We start from the raw sequence: 12,311 nt of genomic DNA on the forward strand, positions 1-12,311 counted from the left end.
AAGGGTTAAATAAGTGATAAAAACATGGAAAATTTCACCAAACAATTAATGCCTTTTTTTATGATAAAATGCCTGAAAGGCAAAAATATTTACATATTATTTTTCTGATTACCATATTCAAATTTTGCAACTAGAAAAGCTCCAGTTGGAAATTATAATTTTTCATACATCCATCCCTGTCAAACATTACCCATTAACTCTCAAAATATTACCTTTGAAAAAATAAGCCCATTTTAAACTGATTTTGAAATAAAGTCTTCGAAATATTTCAATAAAATTGATTTCAATGACAATTTTGGCTTATAAATACATATTATATCTATATATCGAAACAAAAAAACAATTTGAGAGCATTCATAATTCCAAAATTATCTTGCATGAGTTGACTTGAAGCCCCAGGTAACAATTTGAAAGGATTTGCAATGAGTAATATATAGCATTAAAAGTAGTTTCATTTATCTTCAAATCTGTACACTGTTTCCTACAAAATAATGGTCATCCATAATCGTATCATCACTCAGTAGAGTAGCTGATCTGTAAAGTCAAACCATCAAGTTGTTGGCTGTTCCACTTTGCATTATCAATTTTTAAAAATAATTAATCGGAATCAAAAATTTACTATCTCTTAAAAAGGATATTTTGAGTTTTGCTTTGTCTATGAAGTATTAAGGAAATCTACTTACAAAGTAACATTCTAATGCATCATGTTATACTTAAAATTTTTTATTTATACACTCAAAAGTTAAATTAAATACATCTAACTTATCCTCGTAGATACAGAATTTACATGCATATTAGAGAAGCTACTGATCACAATATTTCTTATAGTTGTTTAACATATGTGTTTCTGTTATCACCTTATTCATTGCTACTATTAATCAAAATATATTGGATTGATGGCTTCAATACCAAAAATATTGTGAAGGGAGCAAGAGTAAAAATAACTATACATTGTTTAAAAACCATACAATCATATCAAATATTATTTACTATATGTATAAATATAACAATGAATACAAAAAATAACATTTTGTTCTCAAATATGATAGCTGTCCAATTAATCAAAGGAATTAAAAATTTCTGTATATTATGTATTGCATTTCACCCATCAGGTTTTTCGAGTTTTGGCACTTTCTTTCTAGATGAACGCAAAATACTTTTTTTAATCTCTGCAAACCTGCTGGGCTCTTTTACTTCTAAATCCAAAGCATCATAAGATTTTGACTTGAATGAAGTTGTTTCGATTGATTTTGAAACAGATAAGGCCTGAAAATACAGACAAATGATAATGGTGAATTAAAAAAACAAATAGAACCTTAAAATTTGCAGTAAATTTTGAAAGCTGATTCATATCAAGGAATCTTAAATGATCACTGAATAGGGATTTTGTATTCAATTCGAATCCAATTCATTAATTTCAGTTATATAGTATATTAAACACTTAAGTTACAGTATATTAACACTAAATTTAAGTGTTCTTTATAACTTTCATTTATATTAAACACTTAAACTTACCATATCATATGCAGAATGGCGATAATCCAGCTCATCTTTTTTCTTGTGAGAATTTTTCAGTAAATGTCTCTATTAAAAAAGTTAAACAAATAATAATAGCTGTAAAAAATTTTTTTAAAAGAAACTTATTCTTTATTTTTAATTAAAGTGCATACATACGAAAGGAACGAAATATGTTACAGTTCCAAAATGCTGATTATTATACTGATTAGGTAATACAAAAATATTATAGCAAGAAAATCTTAATTAAGTTATTTTGAAAACTAAACATTTGAATCAAGAAAAAGAAAAATTGTAATATGGAAATAAATTTGACATAACTTAATAAATAAGTTGGAAAAAAATATATTTTTCAATACAAATGAAAACAAGAAATTTTAAGTATAAATATACAAGTATATGGAAAAATACATTTAAGTCAGTGTAAGGGGGAAAATAAATAACAGAAACTGCACACATTATAATTAATGTACAACTTTTTACATACATTTACTTGCTTACATCATTAATAAAAAATTCTGAATGTGCTAATTCTGAATGTGAAGTCAAAATGGAAATTCTTAAAAATAATATTTAGAATTACACAAATAAATAAAAATTGAGCACTACAAGTAAAATAATATAAATCATTAGAAAAATAATTACTCATTTTATCTTTGCATAGATAAAATAAATATATTAAATTTCCAAATAATGCAACATATTCACAAAACAATATTTTCTTTTTTTTAAAAACTAATCCTGAGTGTTTCAATTAACCAAAAAACATGTATATAAATAAAAACTTGATTTCCTTAGAATATATCTTTCAATTAATATGCACCATTGTAAATTGTTGCATTTCAATGCCCAGAATCAAATTTCTGAAAAATATGAATGAAATTAGCATTTTTGACCCGAATGCAGTTGACTACAGAAAGTATATAATTTTATGTTCTTCAGTCAATAAAATTCATCCAGTTCTCACCAAACAACATCTATTATTAAGTCAAATAAATAATAAATAATTATAATTAAAAAAACCTTTATTGCATTCCCAACAGACCGACTTCGCACATGCTTCTTAACTTTTTCAGTACTAACTTCTTTATTTTCTTCCTGTAGCTGGAGGAATAATAAAATTAATAAATTAATAAATACATAAAACAAGCAGTAATTGCTGGAAAAACAACTTAATGCTAAATAATATAACATCAACCAGAATGGGAATTATATTATTGTTTTCAAACACAAAGATAATTTAGTCATTAAACAATATTAAATAACAATATAAAATGTTTTTAACAGAAAATACACAAAGGAAAAGTAAGTTAAATAAAATGTTAAAATAAGGAAATCTCATTGATATTTTTCAAGTTTCCTAAATTTATTAAGAATAAATAATGCAATAAGATTGACATAACTCTTTCATACAAACAGATTCAAAAGAACTTTAATAATTGAGGATTCAAGATAGTAAGTGTTGCAAGATAACAAAAGTTGATATATGTGCGTGTAGCATAATTTTGGTAGAAATGTGGCCAAAAGTTGACTCTTTTGAAAGAAACTTTTAATTAATTTTACCACGGGAGTCATAATTTGAACAAGGGAATGAAAGAAAGAACAAATATGTTTGCATCAGAAATACAACAGCTAAGTGATAGGAATTTCCCCCTTCAATGATTTTACTAAGAGATTCTGATAAGGATTTACTTGATGCATGTTAACTTAGGAAAGGGAATCTTAGGTATTTTTAAAAGATTACAATTGGCATTAGGGATTTTTTATCCCTTAGATCGTACCATAGAAAATTCCAGACTCAGAAATTTTTTAGAGTGTGTGTAAGAAATAATTAAATAAAAAAAGTGGGGTTTGGATCAGGAAATAAAAGAATATAGAATGAAGTAACATGAGCTAATTTAAGACAACAATTAGGAAATTAATTAGAATTTAAATGAAATTTACCCAAGATTCATTTGCATGGCCAATTGAGATATTACATTAGTAATTTTTTTTTATGCTATTTTGAATTACTTTGAGGACTACAAGAGACTTTTCATATGACAATTTTAACATCAAAAAGAGTATCTGAATTTTTGTGTGGTACTTACATTACATATAAGTTTTAATTATTAATTAATAAAATAAATTTTTTTGTACAATCAAAGAAATATATTATCAAATGAATATATAATGCATTTTGAAGAATATATATACATATACAGAGCAGATAGAACTTATTAGTTATTCTAACTAAATATTATACCAGATAATTTCTCAGTGTAAATGTTTTTAAAAATAATATATATTTGCACATTTTTTTAAAAAGTTCTTTTTAATAATGAAAAACAATATGATCTTAATAAGGTGAATGTCTTTAATAAGCATTTAAAATTTTACAGCAGACTGTTAGTTCTAGAAATATTTAAATGGGAAGGTTGTTTTTTAAAATTTATTATACTCATCAAATTGAAATAATGAAAATAACACAGGTATATCAACCTTTTTAATCAGTTTTCTTTTCTTTGATGAATTTGGCAGGCTTTCTACATATGCATACAGCTCAGCCAATGCTTTATTTGTGTAATTAGCAGGTTCTGCAACTTCCATATTAGTGCGTTCACAAAAGGTTACCAATGTTTTCACAGGACTCTGAAATAGTTTCTCTTTTATTGAAGAATATATATAAATATCAATAACATATTTAAAAAAAATCTTAATCATTTTTATAGCTGCTTTCTACTATTCTGCGAGTTTTTTGAGATTTATAGAAAAATTGTCAGATTAATAGACAAGTCATCTGTTAACTCTTTTAATATTTTAGCAATATTGGGATGAATGAGGATAGAACCTGGGACCTTGTGGTTCGAAGTGTAGTAACTTAATCATTATGCAAAAGCAATTGCCCGTGCAGTGTAGTTGTTAACTGGTTTATATGTTATTCACCACAGACTCACCCTCCAGTGAGTCGAAGGTGAGACAAACGATATGGCTGTAGAGTGGTGATGTATTTTTAGCTGTTGTCTAATGGGCCTGTACCCAGTTCAGTAGCGCCGAGCGTTATGGCGGTCGTGTGTGGGTAAGTGCTGATGCTGTGTCACGTGAGTGTGACGACTTTGGGTTGCTGCGTCAAGTGAATCTGATGACTTTTGTTTGCTGTGGGTAGTGTGGGTAGATGGCGCCACAACAGCTGTAGGAAGGTTGAAGTTCATCGTTCGAGGTCACCAATTTAGTGGTATATGATGAGCGAGGATTTATTGAAGGAACATAAGTTGTAGCAAAAGATGCAATTAATTAAAAAAAGTGCAGAGCTGCATAATGTTTTATTTTAGATAACTTTTTATTTATCTAAGAAGCTTTGAATTTTTCCAGAAATAAATGGAGTAGCTCATCAAAATTTGAAGTTATTAAAATATAGCAGTAGAAGCATATAATAATTTAGCATATAAGCACTTAATAATTTTAATAATAGTAAAAGCATATGAGCATTTAATAATTTGAAGCAAGGGAAGCTGGGAGTGATTAAATTTCACTGGAATCTCTATATGAGTTGGTTTAATTCTGCTCATTTTTTGATTTAAAAAAAAAGCATGTATGGAATTACATATTTTATTATTAGGAAAACATATGTTTTATTCTTCATGACATAAAAAGAATTCAATTTTTATCTATTAATAAAATTTCTTCGTAAGAGTGAAGATCAATGGGGAGATACAAGCTTAAGGGGGAAAACAGAAAGCAGGAAAAAGAGTGTGAAAGTAATCAGAACTTATATAGCCTCAGAATGGGATTTTGTAGAGAAAACATAAAGAGGGGATTAAATTTTTTTTTATTTTTTATTCTGAGATGGAATATTGACATTACTTTAGGACAAATTGCAAATTCAAAACATATTTTTATTTATTTATTTAATTTAGAAATATTTAATAAAAATTTAAAGAAATATATTTTATCTTTTTACTGAATAATCATCCCAAAAAGGAAATAATCAAAAACAAATTTCATAAGTGAACATATTTGTATTTCACACAAATCATGTGAGGCCATGCAAAATTAAACAGATCTTTATTTTCAGAGACAAAATTTAATAAGATGTTTTTCTTTCTTAAAGCATATATATATATATCATTAATGCAACTGATAAAAATAAAAGGAAAATATACTTTTTTCTTCAGGTAAATCGAAAATTTGTAATGCATATTAAATTGAATGTTTGTACAAAATTAACAAAAACCGATTTTTTAGCACTTTCATCAAATAAAGGAAATGTTTGGCTATACAAAATAAAATACAAATGAAATGTGTTTACCACTTTGTCCGAAGATTGCAGTATTCCCTCATATTTCATTTCCTTTAGATAAATCAATACATCTTGAACCAATTCTTTAGGTGGTTCAAATAATGAAGTTGCATTATCAATAAGAAATGTAATACATTTTGCCATACGAGGAAAACTTTGTTTTAACATTTCAGGTGTCATCTATAAGCGCAAAATTAAAAAAAGTTTGTGATAAATTCATAATTAAAACTAATAAAATATTCAAGTAATTGAAAAGCATAAATGAAATCATTGATTATAAAGGAAATATTGCAAAAAAGAAAAAATTAGATTACCTTACGTGGGCAAATGATATGTGGTGCAAATAATGTAGCTAAATTCTCAGATGTCATTTTATTTTGTTCTTGACAATTCTGTATCTGATTGAGTAATAAAAGCAAATATTTTAGAAGGCAATAATTGTCAACAGGTAATAATAACAGCAACAACTTTGTTGCTTTTAATTGGCGCTCAAATATATTTTGTTTCTGACTAGGTAACATGTTGTCCTTCATCATGTCTGAAAGAGAAAAATAATTATAATCTTGGAAAGAGAATGATACGAGGAAAAGATTTCAATATTTTTTAAACAGTTATTAATTAAAATTATTTAGTTTTTTTCAAATTACTGAGTGATTAAAGTTTTAAATTCAATTTAAGGAAATACAAATCTTTATCACATTTAATGACAAAAAATGAAAATAGAGAAAAATTGTAAGACTACAAATCTAAAATTAAAAATGAAATGTATAAAAGTATGAATTCAGGATGAATGTGCAATGTTATTAGATTAATTTATTTAACTACATAATCCGAAATAGATATGATTTAATAAAGAAATTGCAAGAACTTCTCAAACTTTTAGTGCAATATTACTAAAATAAATTATGATGGATTGAAGCATTTTCATTAATTTATTTAAAGTTCATATTCAATAGAAATATATTCTGCATATAGAACATTTTTAAAAATTCAGTTCCTTATATAGAGAAACTAATTAATCCCGACATCTTTTATTAAATGAAAATAATCTTAATTGTAAAATATATTGCATTCTTTTATCAATTTAGTAATTGTACATATTTTGAGAAAATCTGCAGTAATATATTAAATTTTAGGAGAAAACTCAATAACCATGGTAATGCTTTTTATAACAAATTAAATATTACAAGAATTACCTGCTATTTGGCAATGTGCAGAATAATGTGCTTCTGATAATAAAGGTTCCTGCAATTCTGATAAAAAGGATTTTAAAACAGAAGCACAGTCATGCACTGTATAGAGTCCAGAATTAAAATCAATATTCTCTCCAATTCTAAGTAAAGTTTTAAGCTCATTCTGTCGTGCCAAGCTGCCTGTTTTACGAAATAAACCTTCTCTACATATATCTGAAATGATTTTTTAAAAAAATCTTTAAGTATAAATCAATTAAATGGAGCAAGTAATGAAAAAGATCCTTGATAAATAAAATAACTCATACAGGAAACTACAAATTGTATAAATAAAAAAGAATTATACAAATGGTATTTCCAGGAAGAGAATATACAAATTTTGAAATGATAAAACTAACAAATTAATATATTTATACATTCAGATTTTGAATAAAAACTTTTTTCAATCATTTTGTGCCACTTTTTCAATAATTTATTAGCATACTAAAGATAAGATCAAGGAGTGTGAAAGCTTTCTCTGTAAATATTTATTTACTGCTTGATCATTATTATTAAATTATATGTAATTCATTATTAGAATAATAATAAAAATTCTATTTCTGTTCAGTTTGGTAGCCATTATTCTGAGCTGTAATTTTAAAATAGAATTGAAATGTAGAACAAACAGTTTATTCCTAAGAAGCTCTCTTTTCCATTTAAATTAGCTTTAATTGTTGCAAGAAATTATTCTTTTTAGAAATTTTTTTCCTGCATTTTGTTTTTAAAAATCATTTTCAAGGAAGGTTATAATACTTTTTTTCAGGAGATGAAGTATGGCCTATAATATTTCTATAATTTAATAAATTCTTTAGAGTTTAAAAAGTTTGTAATAAGATATTGTGAATATTAGAAATATGAAGATTAGTAGTAGATGATATTTTTACAATTAGAATATATCAAATACATAACATGATAAACACTCAAAATTAGTATACATTAGTTATTTTTTAATATTGAAAGAAGTGCTTTTTAAATAACAATTATATCACAAAGATCTGCTGAGAAACAAGAAAATATTTTATTTCAAAAAATAAAGTTATTTATTTATAGTTAGTTTATGTATTTGTTATTCAGGTTTTTTTAGAAGATTTCATTTCATTTTTTATATATATATATATAAAATGGAATTTGTTCTTAAGGGAATTCAACACATTCATAATTTGATAGTTTACATTTTCTAGTATAAATATTAAATAATGCAACTATAAAAGCAAAATAAATAACTAAGATACAAATAATTTTTAAAAAAAATTGAGAATTGCAGCTTACTGATTTCTCTCCCCAAATATTCTATAATTTGGTAAATATGGGATATAGTTTCTTGATTTAGAGGCATTACTTCAGTGATAGACTTTTCTATAAAAATAGAAAAAAAAAAAAAAAATGTGTCACATAAAAATCAATGAAAAAATAAAGAAGAAAAATATTTTAAATGAACACAATATAAAAATGAAAAAATAAATGAATACATAAATGAAATGTAAAACAATGAAAAGTAAAAATATGAATAAATTTAAATCAATTGATAATATTTTAAAATTTATATAATTATAAAAATCAATACAATCATTAAAAAAAATTTACATTTGATCAACAGATGTGAACATTTTACAAAAACAAAATACAGACATTATTTTATGATTATTTGATAGTTTGGAAAATTTCAATAAAGTAAGTAATAAAGTTCATTAAGACAGAGAAACATTTTCTTGCTATAAAATGAATTACATATATTTTCTTGGTTTATATGACAGTACAATATAACTTATTGACTAGAAGAAATGGAATAAGCTGCTTATGTTTGATTGAGATGTCAGCTTATGTATGAAAAACGTTCTTGAGTTTTACTAAATGTTAATTTCTTGGAGTTAATACTGGATTTTAAACTAAGGCAAAGCTTCATTTAAAATTTTTTTAAATTCCAATACATTTATTGTTTTAACACTGTTTTTCAGAAAATTAATTATTTGTTTGTGATGAAATTTGATTGCAAAATTAATATTGCAATATAACTATATGCCTTTTCACTATTTCTTTCATATATATTTGTAAAACTAAATCAAAGTGAGGCCATATTTCAATATTAGCTAAAGGTACCAGAATAATGAGAATAATAATAGCAGTAATTTAATATTTCAAGGATTAAAAAAACAGGGGGGGGGGGAGGAAGAAGATCAAACACTGAAATAAATTTTTACATCACTGCAGGGTATTGAAACATGAAATAACAAATTTTTTCTATATGAAGGTTTAAATGGCTGTTACAGATTGTTTAGACATAGCTAAAATATTTTTGTAAATTATTTCAACAAATTTTTCAATAAGTTATGGCAAGATTTTTGGAACTTGCACCAACATCTGATCATTCTTCAAACAAAGCCTTCATAAAAAAATTAAAACTATTGTAGAACTGAAAAATAAATGACATATTAAAAACATTAATTAAAATGAATTTATATGTATATAAAGGAACTGCAATGAGTACCTTTCAAAAAGCGACTGAAGTAACCACGTGGCTTTTTCTTTTCATCACACTTTTCAATTAAAGCAGAAAATTCATCATCATGTAAATCCAAAGTGAAGGTTAAATGCATTCGACATAATTCAACTAATTTCTCAGGATTGAATTTCTGTAGCTTTAAAATAGCATCCATGTTTCAATAAAATATATGTTGCTAAACTAAAAGGAAATGTTAAACAATATGATTTTAACATTTATTACAATTACAATAAATATAACATTATTAAATAAAGTAGGTGAAGCGAACTGTTATACATTTCAAATTTAGGAGCAGCTTTAATATACACTCATTTTTGCCAAAAAAATAGTTTATCGCCAAATTTTAGCTTAATGCGTCGTGGACGGCAGCAATAGCGTAATGGTAGCAAAAGTGCCACCGAAAAATAATATCTAGTATACCAGTCACATGGCAATGAAGATGTTAAAGATTATCATAGACAATATTAAATGTAAAAATTTATTTTTGTATTAATTTAAAAATTATGACTACAGATGTAAGTTTTAAAAAGCATAAATAAAAATCCAGTAAATTTCTTTCTATAAGAAAACAAAATTTCTGAAAACAGTTCTTGAATGTTTAAACAGCATTTCTGTAAAAAATAGTACAGTTTCAAAATGTCAAATTTCTAATATAAAAACATATACGTACTTCTCTTTTTTAATATGCAGAAAGCAACTGAAATATTTTTCATCTTTAGTTATTACTCCCTGAAATGGCATTTTCTAATATTTATCCAATGCTATTTTAATTAAAATATTATTATGTATAAAAGTGCAAAAATAAAATGCATAATAAAATGCACTAATAAATTTCAACTTCATATTTTTAATGACTCATATCTGCATTAAACATTAATAATGAAATAAAATTATTGTGTTTGATTTTTAAATGAAAATATCAAAAAAATGTTCTTCAAATTGAGTGATCAATGCTAAAAAAATAGGAAATGAACATGTGAATTTGTTTAATGTAGTTTGCATGTAATATTACATGTTAATTAAAAAAAAAAAAAAAAGATCAGCTTTATATTATATCACAAAAATTAATTTGTAAAATTGCTTGTCTTTAAAAAATATCCAAATAGAAAAACTTTTGATGAGATTTCACATTATGCCATTTTCTTCTTTCTCTAATCCTTAATTATTATAGAATTTATAAATTCAATATCAAAAAAATTCTGTAGAATTGATACAGTGAAATGAAAAGCATTATCATTTATAAATAATTTGATAAAGTATTACCTTCATTTAAATCACAAGAGATAAAAAAAATACTTGCCAAAATATTCATTTTATGGGATAATAAAAAGTAATCACAAACAAACAAACAAAAAAAAATTGTGTATGATTTCAGTATGTTTTATTAAAGAAAACAAATCCCAAATTTATATATCATTCATCCAAGTTATTACAAATGGAAGAATAATTTAATTACATAAAAATAACATTGATATGGAAGAATCAATGACAATTTAAATTGTTTGTATGAAGAAAACTGTAAATGACCATCTTTGTAGTGAACAATATAATAGGTATGCAAGTTTTTAAAAAATCGCCAAAAAAATTATGCAGCTAATGGTTTCAAAACAAAAGTTCATTTCATAGAGTATCAATTACTAATGGTTAAACCAGAATTCAGATTATATACATATATCACTTACTTAAACATACAGTGGGATTGTAGAGCTGTATAACTATGATCAATGCTACATTACTTAGAATTGTATATCATTAACTTCAGTTATTAATGATTAAAGTGGGGGTAAGAAAACTATTGGCTTTCAAATATATATTGTTGTAAAATAATGCAAAAGTTTAAAAAAAATAGATGGCCAGCTCTATGAATTATTTTGCAAAGAGAAGATGCAATTATTACAAATAAACTCATATAATTAATTATATATAATATAATAATAAAGCAAGTAAAAAGATCTTCTATTGACTCATTTATAAAGTTCAGCTTCCATTTACATAAATATATAAAGAAAGAGAGTTCTGAGTTCCACCTCTTGTTTTTATACTATAAACTACATCTGAAAATTCAGATTTTTATAAGTAAATACTTAATAGACGATATCGAGAAATATAAAATATGAGAATAACAGAAATTTTAAAAGAAAAGAAAAAAAAAATAGTAAAATGATATGATATAAAAAATCTCCGAGCGGTGCACGGATTAGATTTATATGAAATTCAAGATGTTCTTTTTTTCTACGGTGATATCAAACATACATTAAAAATATTCTTAAAGTAAAGAATTAACCATAATAAATACAAATGCAAATGACAGCCGGCATTTACACATAATAAACATAAACAATCGGTTAGCACTCCTTTTCTATCGTATTATCTGCAATACAGATTTTAAAAAATGCAGATATAGTTACCTAATATATTTCGAATGAACCATGAAGAAATTGAATGTTCTGATCAGCAATTAGCGAATAATTTTGTTCTTATCAGAATTATTGCTATAAAAAATTTTAAGTAAGAAACCATAATCAAATAGACGTACACATCAAAATCCCGCTGTAATTTGAAAACTCTTCATTGGTTAGAAGGAAGATCATTAAATTTGTCACGTCCAATCAGATTTCTCTTTGAGCATCAACTTCTTCTCATCATTATAGTCTAACTTTTAACAATTATTGTTTAAGATTAATAAATGAAAATAAATGTGTTAGATTAAAGTGTAATATATTATATTAGAATTATTAAATACTATGTTGAATATTTGATCAAAGTTCAAAGATCAAAGTTTTCGTTT

General features: G+C 24.9%; 1 protein-coding gene across 2 annotated transcripts; it reads right to left on the minus strand.

The window, feature by feature from the left end:
- Positions 1-735: 735 nt before the first annotated feature.
- Positions 736-12,090, minus strand: LOC129966184 (rho GTPase-activating protein 19-like). Of its 2 annotated transcripts, XM_056080592.1 has the most exons (11): positions 11,932-12,090; positions 10,194-10,252; positions 9,509-9,703; positions 8,293-8,379; positions 6,991-7,200; positions 6,109-6,332; positions 5,804-5,974; positions 3,997-4,146; positions 2,539-2,619; positions 1,516-1,584; positions 736-1,266 (listed from the first exon to the last, which is right to left on the minus strand). In XM_056080592.1, exons 3-11 carry the CDS (start codon positions 9,675-9,677, stop codon positions 1,102-1,104), a joined length of 1,326 nt encoding a protein of 441 aa, XP_055936567.1. In that variant the 5' UTR covers positions 9,678-9,703; positions 10,194-10,252; positions 11,932-12,090; the 3' UTR covers positions 736-1,101. The 2 variants fall into 2 exon arrangements, with proteins under 2 accessions (XP_055936567.1, XP_055936566.1); XM_056080591.1 differs by lacking the exon at positions 10,194-10,252.
- Positions 12,091-12,311: the final 221 nt, after the last annotated feature.

The sequence above is a fragment of the Argiope bruennichi genome, chromosome 4 (genome assembly GCF_947563725.1).
Source record: "Argiope bruennichi chromosome 4, qqArgBrue1.1, whole genome shotgun sequence".
Lineage (NCBI taxonomy): Eukaryota > Metazoa > Arthropoda > Arachnida > Araneae > Araneidae > Argiope > Argiope bruennichi.

Coding starts and splice junctions, on each gene's coding strand:
- LOC129966184 (XM_056080591.1), bottom strand. CDS start 9,677: ATGGATGCTATTTTAAAGCTACAGAAATTCAATCCTGAGAAATTAGTT. Junction 2,620..3,996: donor AAAGAAAACTGATTAAAAAG/GTTGATATACCT, acceptor TTATTCCTCCAG/CTACAGGAAGAAAATAAAGA. Junction 1,267..1,515: donor GCCATTCTGCATATGATATG/GTAAGTTTAAGT, acceptor CTGTATTTTCAG/GCCTTATCTGTTTCAAAATC.